Here is a 19,526-nt window from a genome sequence, read left to right as displayed (position 1 = left end):
TGGATCAAACCCTGTAGCCATTAACCAATCAGTTATAACATCTTGTCATATCACCCGATCAACCTTATGTCCTCTACTGCCAACATGTTTTTCTCTCCATTCCTTAATGTCCCCCCCCCCGTCCTTCCATGTCCCCTTCCTCTATCTCTCGTCCCATTCCCCTTTCCACTCTTACCCTCAATTTCCTCTTTCTCTTGCCCTTCCTTTTCCATCCCATTACCACCTTCTTCTCCTCTTGTCTCTTTGCTCTTTACGCCTGCCCTTCACACTTCCTCCATTTCCTCCAATCAGGTCTCCTGCCCTTGGCCCCCTACCCCGCCCCTTTCCTCTTATTCCCATGTGATTGTGCAATGAGTGTCAACCCTCTGCCTCTGCTCCTCCTGCCTTGAGCTCTACTTTTCCCTTTTCACCTCATCCATTCAACCCTAATGGTTCTAATCTTTCACTCTAACTGTGGTGATAAGCCTTCCTCCCTCTCTTACACACACATAATATGGAAGCATATTGACAACAAAAGATCTAAGAGAACATAAAGAAAATTCTGAGCGCTATTCAGTCTGCAAGGCGACATTTGAGAGAGCACAGGCGAAGATTTGTAAGAGCAGAACTTCAAGATTTGAGAGTTAAAAATAAAATCCCTCCTTTATAAAGACCAACAGAGGGCCATATATGCTTAGGGACAACATGTTATTTGACTATTTAATGCATATATCCCTTATCGTTTAGACTACAAAATCCATTTTAAAGAGCATTTGGTTTGCACTATACATTCTGGCAACCAGACTGATACCCATAGTGTGCTATTCACACTAGTAGGGTATGTTTTTTCAAGAAAGATTATATACAATTCCTCTATTGAATAGCCGAACCATTTGTCACGCTCCAACGCTGCCCTTCTGCGTCGGCAAATCTAATTCTGCTTTTACAGATCCGTCCCTTTGCGCTTTCAAAGGTTTACTTGCAGACTGAGTAGCGCTCAAATTTGTTCTGTGCTCTCTCAAAATGTTTGTCGTCAATATACTTCCATTGCACCCCCACCACCGGTCCTATTGTAGAGACCGGTACTAAAAATAGCTCCTGCTGTTCCCAATGAGGAAACCCATTTATCCCCTGTCTCAGAGGAGCTGTCACACACACACACACACACTGGAACACATGACAGAAAGCACACTCACAGACATGCAATTACACACACATCTATTTGTAGGAGCCCAACAACTGAGTGTTTCTTTTAGAGGTTGACAGGTGCATTTTTTTTGCATTACTGAACAAGTATTTGATCACGGATCAGTAAAGGGAATCTCTAACTCGTAATCATGCACAAATAGTGTTCCCTTACCCCGTTTTGAGGGTGACAAGTGCGTCCACGACTCCAGTTTGATGATATTTTGTCATGTACTGGTGCATAGCGGGGTAGTTTTTCCTGATGTTTCTCTCTGTTGATCCGTTTGGAACCGTCCCGAAGCGGAACGGAGGCGAGTATGCATACGGGTTCTGAAACTGTGTTGGAGGAAAGATGGAGAAGAAGCAAGAAGAGAGGATAAACATGGCGCGAAGGAGGGACAGAATCGTTTCCAAAAATATGTGTGTTTGTGCTTTTTTCTGTTTTATCTGTCAATAAGTAGGACGCAAGCACAAAAAGGGTAGGTTTTACCAATTGGTACCTTATTCGTCAGATTGAAGAGATGGACTTTCCCTTGATTGTCTTGATTAGATATATTTAATTCTCCCCAAAATAAGTACTAATGTAATACAAAAATTGCATTAGTCACATTTGGAAAGGACCTTATTTTGTAGTAAATGTTGGTTTTCAGTAAGAAAAGTTAAAATGTCACCTATTGTATCAAAGTCCTTACTGTGACACAAATCAATGTATTGCTCTAATTCAAAAGTATTGTAAAAACTGTTGCCATTTTCATGTTATCGCTGTTTAAAATGGACATATATTTAGTTACCATGGTGAGGTAGCCACAAGCTGAATCTGAATTTCAAATGAAGCTATTATGCAGACTGTTTCTTGTATACAATGTTCATGGTGGTATAAATGCAGACTTGAAAGGCAGAACACTTTTTAAACTTTTATCCATATCCTATCTGCACAATAAAGATATCAACAAATTGCTTTCTTCCACCTACGCAAAATACCTCGCTTGATCCCTATCCATGTTAGACCAGACTTTAAGTTGCTTCTGATAACTTACACAATTCTTTTGGGCATGTTTTTTTCTTACCTGTTTGATCCCCTTAAACCTTATACTCCAATCAGGACTCTTTGAGACCGCAGGGCTTCTATCTGTCCCTAGTCTGATCGAGTTTCTCCATATATGTCCTTTTAGGTATCATTTTGTTCAAAGGAGACACAATCTCTCACACGTCTGTCTGCTGTGGGAGAGGGATTCCTCCTCAGTTGCTCTTCATGAGGTTTCTTCTATTTTTATCCCAGGCTTTTGTCTGGGGATTTTTCTTTTATCTGCAAAAGACAGATTGCTCTACTGATTGCAAAGGCCCCATAGGGCACATTTGTGATTTGTGACATCAGGCTACATAAATAAAAGTGACTCGACCTAAATTGACTCTTCATTTCCCTGGTTAAATACTGGGAATTCTAATGTTTCATTCTTCAGTTGTAGATTGCAGTGTAAAAAGCCCTAACTAAAACGTAATTGTCTTATTCTTTAAAATGTACCTCTGGGATTACTGTATTAAGATTTTGCATTTTATAGAACAACCTGTGCATGCTCTTATATTACATTTAGAAACAAAGCAGCAGTATCTCTTACCTGGATTGGAGGCTTACCACTTAATTTATGTAAACTTAAATTACAATTATTCTCCCCTCGGCCATTTTCCAATTATACATTAGGATTAATTATACCTATATATTTCACTCTTGAAATCGTTACCCTGCTCTACAAATGTATCTTAAGTTACCCTTTCTATTTAGGCACCTCTTTGCCTATCTACATACAGTAAGCTCTTTATTTAATATTTCTACTAAATTTACAAGAGACCATATCCAATATTTAACATAAACATTGGATTCACCCAGACTTCAGTAGATTAGCCACAAAAGGAAACATATTCTATTATTTTCCATCTTTTCTTCCTCCCTCTAACTGGATTTGTTTTGAGCGCTCCCATCATGTCTCTCTGTCTCCCTCCCCCCCCGTGTCTCCCTCAGGTGTAATTCAGTCTGTGTACAGGTTAGAGGGTTTTGTAGTCGTGTGCTCGTCGCCCCAGTAACAACCCTCAAGCACTGCGGTAACAATCTGCCCTTATTGCCAGAAACAGGCAAACCCTATCAATTAGAAGTGTTTATTATAGGCTCCACTCCAACCACAGTGTGTCTGAGTGTGTGTGTATATATGTGTGTCTGTGTGTGTGTGTGTGTGTGTGTTGTTGTGCACTCAATATTATTAAAACAGCTGTAAAATAATAATTCAATAACCTTCCTAATCGATGTTTTGCTTCACTTTCATGTATTCATCCAACACAGTGGTGACTTAACTTATAGGTCAATTAGTTGCATAGTAGTATCATGTGTGTTCAGTTTCTTCAAAACCTACACAATTAACTAACTTAGAAAAACGTCAATGAGCACGCTGCCTTTTTTCCCCGCACTTTTATATTGCTTAAGATTATTTCCCTAAAGAGCCACCATTTAAAAAAACAATTGGTTTGCGTGTTATTGTAGAGAGCGAGGAACTCCTTATGGGATTTAGCTCAAGAAAGATGGATGGTTGTTATTTGTGTCCAATGTGAAATATTTATTTAAGACCTTAAAGGTAGGGTAGGTAAGTTTGAGAAACCGGCTCGAGATACATTTTTTGTTATATTCCATGAAATGCTCTTAACATCCCGATAGCAATGAATATCTTAAGTGCTTTGACAAAAAATCCATAAATAAATGTCATCTGTGGAAGCCGTAGTACTGTAAAAAGTACGACCAATCATTTTAGCCGGGCGGCTAAAATAACTGGATAGCCTACCTGCCTGTCAGCCTTCCATCTGTGCACAAACTTATCTCGTGCCCTCATTGGTCATGTGCGCGTTTGTGTGTGTTGGAGGAGGGGCTCTGTAAGGAAGTGGCAGATTTTTTCCGGTTGTGTATTTTCAAATTCTAGCGCACTCGAGCTGGTTTCTCCAAAAGTACCTACCCCACCTTTAATAATGAACTTTCAGTTTCACTTTACAATCATAGTTATTTTAACCCAGAATACAGTATTCTCCCAATGCAAACCAAGTAGTTTTGTTTCCTTAACCCACAGAAAATGTTTTGTTTGTGTTAAAAATCCGACATTTTATTGAGTTTTTACTTTATGGTCGCTTGAGTTCGGCCGTCTTACACATTAGAATGGTAGTGATAACTCTGATATTCGCCTCAAAATGTCTGTTACAGTAAGTATCTGTTTAACATCTGCAAAAAAAAGCATCTGTGTGCGTGATTGTTGAATTGTTTATGTGTACTAGTTATATCATAAATGTATCTGCATTGTATATGCATGTAAATATTTATGCATACTCTATCTGTCTGCCCACATGTGCATCTGTGTTGTATAATCAGGTCAGGTTAGCGGTGATGTCATGGTGTGTGTCTGCATCACGAGAGATGGCCCTCAGGAGACTGCCTCCTCACGCAGACCCTCCTATTGTTTCTCCATCCTCATATTCACCTAATTTCTGGCTCTTTTAAGGTGGAGCAGAAGCTTTGAGGTCAGAAGAGGGGATATATGATGGGGAGAAGGGGGTCAGATCTGCAGGGGGTGATACAGATACTGTATGGACTGAACTCCTCTCGAGCTGGATAATTACAAGTGAAGGGCTTTTGAGAACCGCAGCAGCTGCTTGTAATGAAAGCTTGATGCAACGATGATGAGAAAATGAAAGAGGCGAGGCTCTGTGTGTCAGACAGGTGGAGATAAGAGCACTCACTGCCCCCCAGCCATGAGCCGCGGCGAAGCACTCCAGATATCGAGATGTTGTTAACAGGCGATTTAAATCATCTCCCAACCTTTTCTATCTAGCGGTTTGTATGTAAATGTCTGTCATTTTAGGCTGAATTTCCAAGCATAGAGGGAAAATAAATACATACATCCATTATATAAGAATTATGCTTTTAATAATGTACTTGATTTTTGTACATTAACATCAGTGCGTCCAATCTGTCTAACTCACCTCTCATGCTGTCCCATTTCTATTTCAATTCTCCCCTTCCTCTCCATCTCCTTATTATGCAAGTCCTGCTGTTATACAAGCACAGGACTCCCTTTTGAATGTGTGTCTAACTGTGTCTAGAACGTAATGCTCCTGTTTGCCCATCCATCGCTCTAACATGCCACTTTGTTCTTCTACAAATCGACTGTGTCTCTATTAAAGCAGCGGTTCTCAAGGTCCTCTAAACTCTTTACAAAAAACTGCTATTGTGGTGTCACTGCAAAGTTTTGCATTGTTATTCAGCTTGTAGTTAAATGTTCTCCTCAATTTTAAATCTGCCTTCTCATTCTAAAAGTAATTCAAGATCTTGATTTGGAGAAGTTTGGTCATGTGACATGGGAGACATTGAACAAATTAGACTTTTCAAAAAAATAGTTGATAACAATCTTCATCGAAAATAGAAAAAACACTCAAATCCTACAAAGAGAGGTGCTTCATACTTAACCGGTGTAGTAATACAATGCTGCATTGATTGGAGTAAATAGGTCACATGACATAGAAGCTATTGGAAATAATTTAAAATAAAAACCTGCTGATTTGTTCATAAACATATTCACCTAAAATAGAAAAAAATAATAATCGTGTCCTCCTTGTTCAGTGTAGAAATTACTAGGCTGCATTTATTTGGAGTCATTTGGTCACATGACATGAAGGCTATAGAAAAAAAAAAGTTAAGAGACTGCTGAAGATACAATAACATTCATATAAAATACAAAAATAAATAAATTCGGAATTTAAAGGCTCATGATAGAAGTTATAGAAAAAAAAACGTATACCAAATTTGCCAAAGTGTTTTTGGCATCGATGGATTTCTCAAAATGTTCTCAACCTGCTTCGAAGGGCAGCTGTATCCAAGAGCGCTTATCATTGATTCCACGTCGTTTTGGTGAATCAATCACACTCCAGATAAAAGATGCCTTTACCACTTTAGACTCACCTTTATGTCACATTTTACAAAAAGATAGAATAAATATAAGAAACGGCACTGTAGTTAAGTGCTTTCAGTCAAGTTCACACCTTTAAAGTTGCTAGATTTGCCCTATTGTTCAAAATATATTGGGGAGGCCGTGGTTAACGGGATAAATGTGTGTCCACCAAGCAAGATACTTCATCCCAATTTGCTCCAGAGGCAGTCTACAGTATTGAAGTATATGACGGACTGGCATGAGGTGCAATATTTTTTCCAGGACAAGTCCCCAATGAGAATAATAATATACAAATACCATCACTTGTCAGAAAAACCCTGACAAACAAATGTTATGTATTTATATTATTAGATACAAAAGGTTTTTCTTCCTTTGAGATCGGATGCATTTGGCCACTTCTAAAACCAGGTTACTGCGGTTACTATTATGTCACCATGACCAACTGCCAAAACCTCAGCAGTGCACTTGCTTGTTTAACATTTGAATTGTTAAAATGTGTGCACTGAAAACATGCTCTACTCTGAGCTGTTAAGAAACCAGAACACTGTGTACTCTTCAGCTACTGTAGCATAGAAAATAAGTCAAAGTAAAAAAACTGAAATCCCTGGTGACTGTACAGCCTTAAACGACAGAGACCTGTTAAATGACCTTCACTCTCCCATAAGAGAAGTGTTGCCATCAATTCAGCACGCAATCATAACTTCCTGTTTATAAAAGATAACATCAACCATTACAGCTCTTCCTGCTGTCCCCACCTGAAATGAATCAAAACATTTAAATGTGTTGTCAACTTTATAGGCAAAGTGACACAAATGTGCTAAAGTTGTTGAACCCTGTTATCATTTATAATGTGAGAGCCCAGGGAGGGTGAATGTGCAAACATATCGTTTTTTTTCCCAATGATTTCAAATGCAGTATAAGGGTCATTTTAGGAGAACCACATACCCTTTGTTCGATTGTACATCTCCACATTGTATTTATACTTGTAAGTCACTGATGTGATCTATTCAAAAATAAATTCAATTGCAGAGACTTTGGCATTCCTAGCTTGCACGTACCAATGATTGGCATACGTTAGGCAGACTGAAAAGTGAATACAATGACTTATGGCATTTAAAAAGGTTGCTTAGCCAGATTCAAGATCGCTGTACTGAAACTAAAATCACAGATTTTGAGGGAAAATCTAAAATGTTTGGCCTTAGAATATCTGTGATCATCTGGTTGGTTGCAAACTTAGGAGGTTCCCATCACCTCAAATCCACACAGTGAAGCGTTTTTAAGTAACACTTAAAGGTGGGGTAGGTAATTTTGGAGAAACCAGCTCGAGTGCGCTAGAATTTGAAAATACACAGCCGGAAAAAATCTGCCACTTCCTTACAGAGCCCCTCCTCCAACACCCACGAACGCCCACATGACCAATGAGGGCACGAGATAAGTTTGTGCACAGATGGAAGGCTGACAGGCAGGTAGGCCATCCAGTTATTTTAGCCGGGCCGGCTAAAATGATTGGTCGTGCTTTTTACAGTACTACGGCTTCCACAGATGACATTTTTACACTTTTACACTTAAGATATTCATTGCTATCGGGATGTTAAGAGCATTCCATGGAATATAACAAAAAGTGTATCTCGAGCCGGTTTCTCAAACTTACCTACCCCACCTTTAACTAAACTTTCCTTGCAATATATGCAGGGTGAAACAGGGCAGTTTTCAATGGCAGTTGTTTTGTACAAAGGTGTCAGTGGAGTGTAATGTTTCCATGGTTGCATCAAAGCCTTTTTGGGTGAAACTTAAGTGTTGTTTGGTGACCAACAACCAACTTAACAGCACTTACATTTATGCTATAGGAAAGATGCTGTCAATGGGATGGATGTTGCCCAATGCCTGCTATATGTTAAAGTAGGCGACTGTTTCCTAACATGTTAGCCGTAAGACATTGATAAGCAGTATAATCTAAGGCTTTTTGCTGTCACTTTGCCCCCTAGTGGTCTAAAATCAGTTAAGGTAGCTTTAAGTATACCTCACTGACCGGCATCTGAATGGAGGATTTTTTCTTCATCATGTTTGGGTCAGAGATGGCTCAATGTCCAGCCTCGCTCAGCATATCTGTCTGAGTGGCCGTTTACCCTTTTTGTCTGTTTCCATTCTTCCCTGGCCCTCTCTGTCTTCCCATATCTCCTTTACTTTCACCCCCCTTATTCCTTTCTCCCTTCCTCAGCCGTCAGCTTGGCCCATATCTGTCCGCCTGGTGTCTTGTACCATCTTGTGTGTATTGGCCTCTCGCTATTCCTCAGTCACCCTCCTGCCAGTTTCTGTACCCCTTCCTCCATCCCTCCCTCCTTCTCTCCTTCTGTATGTTGTCAAAACCCTCTACATCACTTTCAAATGCTCTCTCCTTGGAAGCCTCCCCCCCATACCAACGCCTATCTCTCCTCAGGAAGTCTCTACCCTTTTGTCTTGCTCTTCTTTCCCATTTTTTTACATAGCACTTGACCTTTTTCTTTCATCTTTTAGCCTGTCTCTCTCCTCCCGCAGAGCCACCATTTCCCCTTCCATATCTATGCATCATTGTATTACAGTGTGAATTATCAAAGTGTGCCTGTATAGTAATTTGCAATTACATAATGGCATAACAGTGGTATTACAAGCAATGGCTATATTCATTGAAAAGATTTGAAATTATAATATTAACCTTTTTATAACCTAAGTTAATGCTGAAATGGCAGAACCCTTTTTCTAGACATGCTATAAAATGAAGCTAATTTTAGCGCCACACTTTGCAGACTAGAAATGTCTGTGAATGTGTGTGAAAGGATTCACCTCAAACACAAACGTAACACGACAATCAAGACACAATTCCAAATACTTGCATTGTGGATCCAAATGTCTAAGAAATTCCTTTTTTATGGATTTCCTGCACAATCTTTACAGCGGATGCTTTTACCAGCAAGAGTGGAATTACTTTTGGAGTGCACTGGAATTATTGTATGAAATGTCACACATATACCGCATGACATTTCATATTCAATTCTCTATAGTACATGACACTTCTTTGTACTATTGTTGCAGCAAATGCATCGCTGAACTGCTTGGCTTTTTAAGATAGGCACTGAAAAGGTAGTCAAGTCCTCTTTGATACTTATGAGTAAAGTATGCTCAACACTTACGATTGTAGAACTTGTGAGTTTGAGACTTTAGAAGTGCATACATGTTGGAATACATTTGCATTCAAAATGTGTTTCAGCGACATAAGATCATCATGTTGTACCCTCTCTGGATGTTGAAAACAGCAGCTCCAATGCCAACATTCCCAGTTTAAGATAATGAAAATGGAATAATGCAGATACTCCTTGGGAACGTTTCTAGACACACACATAGAAGCCGATAGAGACTTACATTTCAAAGTGAGCCACAAAGCGTTTGTGCACACACTTTTTATGCCACATTGCTGATTAACTTAATTTATTTTTTAATGTTGTATTATTTATGTTTCTTTTTTCCCCATGCCATGTCTTGTCATGTCTATGCCAGGACCCTGTGGGAGTGGGGTTTGCTGATGCAGGGTACCACCAGTATTTCACTGTTCTATATGAACCATTCAATACAACTTTGACTTACAAATGAAAATGTGAAAATGTGGTTGGGCTGTTACTTTCAAATCTAACTTTTGAACTGACTAACAAACCCCCCTCCAGGCCAAATGTAATCAACAAAGTACCACTCCCAAACATCATCCTCTACCTTGTTGTCGGAGAGCCCGGTGACTTGATCCACAAACTCCTCCTGGATCATGAAGGCGGCCAGGTTGGCAGTGTAGGAGGCCAGGAAGATGACAGCGAAGAAGGCCCACACTGACACTATGAACTTACTGGTAGTTCCTTTCGGGTTCTGAACAGGCACAGAGTTGTTGAAGACCAGACCCCACAGCAGCCACACTGCCTTGCCCATAGTGAAGGAAGGGCCATGGGGGTCTGGAAGAGAGGACGAAGGAGAGGGATGATGGTTTAGTAGAAGAAAAAGCACACACAATGCAGAGATAAAAGTGTTTTCTCATGTGTGTGGATGCGTACCTCTGCCCTGCGCCAGGTTTCGGTTGAATCCAAGAGGACTGATGTACTCAAACATAAAGACAGCCATTGCAGTCACCAGTAGTAGCATCACAAACATCATGACCCACACTGATGCACTGAATGGCTCTGAGAGAGGGGAAGAGAGAGGATAAAAAGACAGAGATTAAGTATTAACACATGTTGGATTACATTTTTTTTATCTCTTACACATCACTTTTTCTGACACTTTCTGTCTTTCCATGAACTGAATGAATAAATCAATCACATGGAGGAAAGTACTGCATGGCTTAACAAACTGACTCCCCCCACACACACACACACACACACTTGCATATACATAGACCACCTCCTATTTGACAGTGTGAGGAGGCGCGCAGCACAGGAAGCCCTGGTGTCAGCACTCCTGTCCTCCCTCGGAGCTCACAACACTACCGCAGAGATTAAACCGGGCTCTAATGTATGGGAGAGCACTGCTGGCAAAGGGCCGCGCACTTTATGAGTGTGTGTGCTAGTGTGTGTGCATCCTGGCATGCGGCCAAAACAGGGTATTCCTGATAAGCCCTTATAATTGCCACTTTCACAGCAGTAACGGCGCGCTGCATACATGTGAGTGTGTGTACCTCTTCACTTTTATGCTTGCGTGTGCCTTTGTGTACAGGAACTCGGATCGAAACGAACGTGACTGAGCAGCCGAAACAGGGATATCTACGATCACTCCATTTGGAAATCCTGCGGTTAAGACCCTCTCAGGTAAGTGAGAGTCGCTGTGGCGGAGAGTAGGAGTCGAGCTAAATCCCAGCGATGAAAGAGCAAGTATTGACAGCTGCGTAACAGAGCAGCGTGTTGTCGACACACACACACACACACACACACTCACACACACACACACATACACACACACACACCCCACACACTCAAAACAAATACCTCTCTACACTCACATACACAGAAATAAAGCAAACAGATCTTCCTCCCTATCCCTCCTGAGTCAAAGCAACACAGTTCATTCGGTGACAGTTACCGAGAAAGGCTGACGGGGAGACCGTTCCGTTGCTACGGGAGACCATGACGCTGATCCCCGTTTCCACGAACGGGACGGAGAAATCGATGACCTCAGAACGCTCCTCATTGATCGTCAGAGATCCGACGGCCATGACGGCTTTCTTATAGACCACCTTTAAGGGCGGAGGAGAGGGAGGGACGAGGGGCGAAAGGGAGGGAGGGAGGGAGGAAAGGGATGGATGGATGGATGAGGAGGGTGATTAGGGATGAAGGAAGCGAGACAGGGAGGGAGGAAGAGATTGATGTGAAGGGGGAGGAAGAAGATATGGGAGAAGAAAGATGGTTGGTTTGAGGAAAGGTGGATGAGATGAGGATTAAAAAGGGGTAAATTAAGAGGGATGGGGGAAATAAGGAGAAGGATTATGGGTAAATCATTAGGTAGAAGGGGAAAGAAGAGAACATTGTTTAATAATTTTGTCATTCACTGGTTTTTCACATATGAAGTGGGTGACAGTTCAGTCTGACTGGCACTGATGCTAACAGATTAGCTTTAGACCCTCAGAAGTACAGAAAAAACTCATGACCAAATATGCAAGAAAACTCCCCTATTTGGTGATTCTCTTCAGTAGTCAACCTACTACATATCTTCATTATAACGCTCTAAAAACTCTAAACCAAAATAGATCCAAACTCCTGCCAAGCATACCCCAGAACATTTGAATCTCATTGACTCCACATCAATACAGTTTTTAATCCCAGGCTGATTCTTAAAATCAATATGTTAACGGGTGTCACTGCTAAATAAGATGAATGAACTTCAAATTAGTGGGAAAAGTCTGCCATGAAATAAGATATATATATATATAATCAGCAATAAGTTTACAGTCCTAAAACGAACTCTGGGACTTCAAGTTGGAGCTGGCAATTAAAGATATGCAAAACACTTTCTGCAGGAGTAGCTAAGATTTGTTTACTTTCCAAGCATTTACAGCTGCTGCCAACGCCTCGTAGCTGAAAGTGTTTTCCCTGCGCTGTGGAAGTTTCGCAAAGTCAACAACTAAAGCTTTTTTTTTTGGAACATAAGGAACAGGAATATCCCGTCACAGAGACATCTGTAATTTCCTCTCAGCCTAGGCTTAACATTTCAGAGTTGCTACAAGTGAAAACTCATCAATACATTTTCTTATATGTTACCTTAAAGACTAGCAGGAAAAGATAGCTAGTCTTTAAGGTAAGCTAGTCAGTAGTCTGCTACTACTAAATAATCTAAATCTGAATGATTGTATTTGTCCCACAGAGGGGAAATGTAGATGATTAAATCACAGTGCCAGTACATATACAGACAAACGTAAAGAGGCAAGCACAGGTTCATGCACAAATAAAATGTAATAAACCATACAAATCTAAATAAAGACAAGTACACAGAAAAATGTGGTGTCTCTTACCTCTCCCACCATCCCATTCCAGACGTTGTTGATTTTCTTGCCATGCTTGCCATTGGTTACCAGGTAAAGGTCATAGGTGAACTTTACATACGTGGCAATCTTTTTCAGAATGTCGATGCAGAAGCCTTTGCAGCACTTCTTAACATATGTCCCCCCAGCCTCAGTTGAGTTGCTAAAGGAACAAAAACACACAAAAAAAGCACATTGTTAGCCCGTGATTTCCAAACAGCAGCTGCTTTAAATAATTATCAAAAGCAGTGGAGTTTCTGTGACAGAAAACGACAGAAATTCCACAGAATAGAAGATTTTATAACATGCTTGTGTCTGTGTGTTTTGCACATTTCTGTTCTCTGCTACCTCTTACTTAACTACACAGCTCTTCCACTTTATCTTCTGATATACTGCCCATATTTTTGTTTTTCAGGGTCATTTGTCATTTTATTTGCTCAAAATAATTGTATATAATATTTTGTATATTATTTATAATTAAGCTTTATTTTTTATTATTTTTGAATATTATAATTTAGGATATATATTAACATATTTTGATTATATATCTAAGCTTTTTGTATCTTTACTTATTTTTTTGTTGCTTTTTTACAATAGATTTTATTTAGTATTTTTTATAATAGTTTAAAAAAAAAAAAATTTCATTATATTTCTATATTTGCACCCTTTTTTGACACCCTAATTCCTCCTACTGTGTTTTTGAATGCAGCATTTAACAAAACCTGATTCTTAAACCAGGTGGAGTTGTTTTTGTATTGATTTCACATTTATTTCCACCTTTATGAACCATGTTTGACCGAAGACTTGACTTGTCTTTGGGGATGAAAAACAAACTCAGTTTCCTTCTCATTTCATTCTACTTGGTACATTTAGACTGTATGAACGCACCAATGCACACATGTCACCCTGGGACGTTTTTCACCTTTAAGCACAGGTCGTTCTATTCATAATTGACATCAGAAAAAAATATGCTCCCTCTCTCCTCCTACGTCTCTGTCTCTCTGGAGGTGGAGCTTTGTGATTGCGCTGCATCTGCAAGCCTTGTACCATCTGTGTGTGTGAATTTGAGAGCAGAAGAGTTCAGACAGTGTTCACGCACACAGGAGCGCACATCAACTCTCAGCCACCTGGGACGCTCATTTAACTTTTAGATGTGTGCTAATTCAGCAAAGATGACCTTGTCCTTTAGTTTCACAATAACTTAAGACACAAACTTGATGTAAAGAGAAAAGAAAAGCACATCCGGTCGTGACTGTGGAGCTGAAACTCACTTTGTCACTTTGTAGGAACTCTGTTGTGCCTGAAAAACATTTGGCATTTTTCTCCCCAAGTGCCACTTCCTGTGTTTCCCTCACTAGTCGCCATCGATCTGTCAAATGCACGTCACCCAAAGTGGAATGCGTTCACGTCTTCAGACCAGAAAAAGGACTCTTTATGGTCTAATAGTTCCACACAATAGAGAACAATGCTCATTCTGAATGAGCCAGGCACTAATCTCTCTGCAGTTGTGAATGACAGGGTGATTTTCTGCAGATATAAGTAGATAATATCTATAGCAGCTGTTCGCGCTGATTTAAAATTAAATTAAGAAGCCAATTTACATTTAAGCCCCTTTAAACATACCATGTGTCAACACAATCCGGCTAATTCCCAGTCAGAGAAGCAATATGGGGTTTGGTTTCCTCATGAATCTAAAGACGTTTAGAAAAACCTCCTCGTCTTGTAATGCAATATTTATTTGCCTAACCTTTCAAGCACACTGAAGCAACGGTGGCAGTTACGCAACACAGCAAAGTTAGTAGAAGGAGATAAAGTAGAATTGGTGGATGGATATATCAAACCAAACTTTTTTTTATAGAACTTTGCAAACACAAAAGTGTCACAACAAGCTTCACAAACCAAAATATAAACAAATAAACAACACTATTAACCCCCCTTTCTACGTAGTAACATATATTTTTGTGATTAATAAAAACACTAAGTACCAACAGAAGTCAATAACTGACGACTGAATAACATAAAGATGAAATAAGGATAAAATAAGAAAAATAAATTCAATTAAAAACCAGAAAATAAAATAAAAAATGAAAATACATTAAAAAAAGAAAATAAATTGTAATCGACTTATACATTATTATGTACAATTATGGATTGAGAAAAGTACAAAAACTCATTAAAGTTAGATCCACCTTTACCAGCACTTTGAAATAATAATCCAATGATATAATAAATACTATTGTATATTTAATGACAATACTCTGCACTTCTACTTTAACATTTGAATGCCAGACTTATACTTCCAGCTTCTTCCACCACTCCATGTGTGATTTTAAAAGGCCGATAACTTCAACAAGTCCTAATTAGATCTGTGATGATAATAATAATACAAATGATAACGGACACAAGGACCACTGAGTCAAGTTTGTGTGTCTTATCAGCTGGCGGGGGGGGGCAGTGACAGTGTTAGCATATAGGCCAGAACTGTAAGAGCTGCATCCATGAACACAGTGTACCCATTTAGTACAGTTCAGGCAGCGAGAGCATGTGATGTTATGGAGGCTGTTTGTGAAGTTGCCGGGGCCAACGTGATATAGAAACGCTACAGGGCCCCGGGGGTCTCCAGAGAGGCCGGTCCGGGTGTGTGTGTGTGTCGAGTAGGGCTTGTTCTTAGGGCTAGCCTGGGTGAGTGAATTTGTGGTTCTGCATGCATGGATAGTCCTCCATCCCCCGATCCAACCCCTCCTCTCACTCTGCCTCCCCTCCATCCATCCCCTCTTCCTCCAAATGGACACTGCGGATGCTTGAGAGGGAATTGCGCTGTGGGAGGGAGGAGCGCGCCCGGACGCATTGGCCTGTGAGTGAGTGGACATGTGGCAACAGAAAGTGTATATGAACTTGTGTATGTGTGTGTGTGTTTGTGTTCCTCCTTGGAGATGCTTTATCCTCCGCCCTACTTCACAGTCATGCTGGATGAAAATCTCTGTTGGCCTCTTCCCTGGGACCCTATTACTGCTTAATCATCTCTGTGTGTGTGTGTGTGTGTGTGTGTGTGTGTGTGTGTGTGTGTGTGTGTGTGTGTGGGTGTGGGTGTGTGTGTGTGTGTGTGTGTGTGTGTGTGTGTGTGTGTGTGTGTGTGTGTGGGTGTGTTAAGTCATGTGTGTTTGATTGCATAGTAGTTAAAGACATTCACATTACGGCTAATTGTATCTGAAAATAGTTTTTTATAATTGTTAGATTTGTTTGGTCCTTTTCTTACAAACAATCTATACAGTACCATATACACCAAGGCAAATTCCTCATATGTGTGAACTAACTTGGCAATACACCTATTTCTGATTCTGAAGTGTGTAGTGTACATGCCATTATTACTGTAGGTGTGTCTGTGTGGAATTATATTAAATTATCTACAAACCAATTACATGCTCTGATTCAGCAGCACTCTCAGAGACACACACACACCCACACCCACCCACCCACCCACACACACACACACACACACACACACACACACACACACACACACCACACACACACACACACACACACACACACACACACACACACACACACACACACACACACACACACACACACACACACACACACACACACACACACACCACACACACACACACACACACACACACACACACACACACACACACACACACACACACACACACACACACACACACACACACACACACACACACACACACACACACACCCCCAAGACACTCTCCCTGTGTGTGTGTTTACTTCAGGAACCTAATACAGCGAGGGGCCAGCAATATGTGGCTGTTAGGAGAGAAAATTGGTAAGAAGGAAGTAAATTGCTGAGTTCAGCAGTCGCCTCCATTTTCAGGGGGAGTGAAGAAGCTGCTGCAGAGAGACTGCACCTCCACTGAGAGAGAGAGAGGGGGGCGAGAGAAAGGGAGAGCAACACAGACACTGTGCTGTGGGAATGGAAACGATGATGTCATGTTTGCCACCTTCTGATTATACAACACGCTGATATAAAATGTGTGTTGGTGTTCTGTTATGCTGGTCCCATTTTCATATCTACAAGATGACGATCAGTGAGGTACATACAGTCTATTTCAGTCAGTGTCGTAGTGAACCCTTAAAACTACAGTATAGTATAATTTTTGGGGATTTTTCCACCTATAGAATAAATGACAGTAACTAACTTATTCACCCACATTGAATTGTAGTTGAATTGTGTAGTTGCCTTGACTTTATAAGGATAGTTGTTGACTGTTTTCCCTTTTCCTCTGCAGGGTAAAACCTGGCTTTTCTCCACTCAACCTGCTCTATTTTGGTTTTCCATTAGCAAACGTTTTAGATAGTACCTGCATCATTTTTTAATACCACCTGGGTCAAGGTTTTTCAAGTAAGTTGCGGCAGTACTAGACGCTAGAGAAAAAACTCTGCAGCCATGCAACATTCTGCTTCAACCTGATATTTGTTTAACTGTAAGCTACTGCCAAAAGTGATAATATTTTCTTTATTTGTGCAACCCAGAGTTAGAAACTGCACATGCTTTAGGACATTGACCTACACTCCTCTCTGAGCTGCTTTTCAGCAACGAGTCGTGTTCAGATAAGGGGTCAAACCATTAAACCTGGAAATATGAGGGGGTTTTGCAACTATAGCAAAACATTGCATAGCTAGTTAGCAGTGGAGGAAGAAGTACTTAGATCCTTTACTTAACCTGTTTTTCTTTTTTTTCACAAAACTGTGTCTCAGGGCTTCTTAATATTTAAAAACCTATTAATGTGTCATACCAGATTAACGGGAAGAAACTCAGCTAACTGTCAGTACAAACCATCTTTACCAAAACAAAACACAAGTCTCATAAGAAGCGTCTAAATTACCCCTGAGCGAAAAAATGCTAACGCACTTAGCACAGAACTCAAGGTAAAAATACCCTTATTACTTATCGTAACTGCACATACAAGATATCCCATTAAAGCTGAGATTCCACAGATTATATAGGTATTAGTATCATCACTGAGCGATCAGAACTCGCGACAGGGGAAGCAAACACAGACATCACAACACGTAGCATGTTATAGACGTACGGAATTATTTTTTGCTTAAAAAGTACCCATTATGTACAAAGTATATATATTTTTTTAATTATATTTTATTCTGTTTTTAATGCTTACTACTATATGTAAGCACATTTAAATGTAGGAGTTTGTCAACGTTGAGGCAAATTTAATTTTTCCATACTGGGTATACAGTATTAGGAGAATCATATTTTCACGTGTTTTTGTTATATATAGAAAAAGCTACTAAATATATTTGAGTAAACACTGCAGTATCTTTTTCTTAAATGTAGTGGAATACAAATAATAAAGAAGCATAAAATGGAAAAAACTCAAGTAAAGAATGCATAGGACAAAATAGCACAGTCCTTGAGTAAATGTACTAAATTACATCCCACCACTGCTATAAATAAAGATGGCCGACTCACTCTTTTATGTGTTTCCTGCAGGGCACAGAGTTCCTCATGCAGGTACCAGTGAGCCTTTCTACGTCCTCCACAATAACGAAAGGCTTCTCCTCCAACGTGACGATGGACAGGTGGTTGTCGTCCATCTCGGCGTCACCGATGGAGTTGAAGCGCGGCCACACCGGGTACTTCAGTGTCAGGCTGCGGTTCTCCAGTTTCCCCATCTGGAAGGAGGGAGAGGAAGGGAGGAAAGACGATGAATTAGTAAAGCTCAATGAGATGGATACTCACTTAAAAACTAGAAAACGTTAACTAACATTAAAGGCATTTACAGAGAGTGTGGATCTCAGCCAATACTTTACAAATAGTGATCAAGCTGGGAATCAGTCACTTTCTGTAACAGTAGTTGGGGTTTAGACCCATGACATCACATAGAAAAGACAGTCTCTAATTACTCGGCAGATCTAATAGTTACAAGTAGACAGGAAGTGGAAGTGGCGGGAAAAAGTCGTCCACTGCAGTGATGATAACATGGCAGGAGAAATGCAGTGTGTTACCTTTCTTTACCTGGTAGTTCCTATAACTGCTGTAATCTGTTGCCCAATAACTCAAAGCAGACAGGAAGTGGAGAGGATTACAAATGTAGACACACGTTAACAATTCCTTGTAATGTTACATATGTTGCTTTTTTTGGACCGAAAACATTGAGATCAGTACACATGTTCACAGACCATAATTGATGTGATTACCAGTATGACAACATAACATATTAGAAGCATGGTGTGTAAGGATGCATGACAAAATGCACACAGGGGGGGACATAAAGTACAGAATGGGTACTAGTGCAAACATATAGGACGAACAGAGAGGGGGTGTGCAAGAAGGATGGGGCCTGTTAATAATTCAGAAGGTTTTCAGAGCTGTGATGTCACAGATTCCCCTATGGGTGATCTTGGCCTACCTTCACCTGTGAGTGTGTGTGTGTGTGTGTGTGTGTGTGTGTGTGTGTGTGTGTGTGTGTGTGTGTGTGTGTGTGTGTGTGTGTGTGTGTGTGTGTGTGATATTTACGCATGTTTGTGTCAGGCGGAGGAGGCAGAGGGAAAGAGACAGCAGCATGCAGCTAGGCTTTGCTCGACGCTCAATTATTAATGTTACAGGAGCCAGAAAATGGCAAAAACCTCGCTCTCACTCTTTCCCTCCATTTCAAAAGTCTTTCTTTCTTCTCGTCTCTCTCTCTGTCCTCGGCTCACACAGCAACCCCGCTGCAGTGTGAAGTGGATTAGCTGACTTTACAGCCAAAGTTTTTTGTGTGTCGCACCCTCATTAACACACACAAGAGCGTATATGTGTGGTTGTGTAACGCAGTATCAAATGGAGACGGGCTAAGATACTGAAAATG

At 40.4% G+C, this 19,526-nt stretch overlaps 1 protein-coding gene across 1 annotated transcript in view; it reads right to left on the bottom strand.

Annotated features, from left to right (window-relative positions):
• grin2aa (glutamate receptor, ionotropic, N-methyl D-aspartate 2A, a) overlaps positions 1-19,526 on the bottom strand; it is a 157,029-nt gene that overhangs the window by 11,166 nt on the left and 126,337 nt on the right. Inside the window, exons 6-11 of the mRNA XM_034142383.1 lie at positions 18,149-18,351; positions 12,658-12,829; positions 11,232-11,385; positions 10,211-10,336; positions 9,882-10,111; positions 1,340-1,500 (exon numbers count right to left, since the gene is read on the bottom strand). Of these exons, the coding sequence (XP_033998274.1) occupies positions 1,340-1,500; positions 9,882-10,111; positions 10,211-10,336; positions 11,232-11,385; positions 12,658-12,829; positions 18,149-18,351 (1,046 nt within the window). The remainder of the gene's footprint in view (positions 1-1,339; positions 1,501-9,881; positions 10,112-10,210; positions 10,337-11,231; positions 11,386-12,657; positions 12,830-18,148; positions 18,352-19,526) is intronic.

Source organism: Trematomus bernacchii, unplaced genomic scaffold (genome assembly GCF_902827165.1).
Source record: "Trematomus bernacchii unplaced genomic scaffold, fTreBer1.1, whole genome shotgun sequence".
Lineage (NCBI taxonomy): Eukaryota > Metazoa > Chordata > Actinopteri > Perciformes > Nototheniidae > Trematomus > Trematomus bernacchii.
Note: the sequence above shows the minus strand (reverse complement) of the source record. Positions and strands in the feature narration are given on the sequence as shown.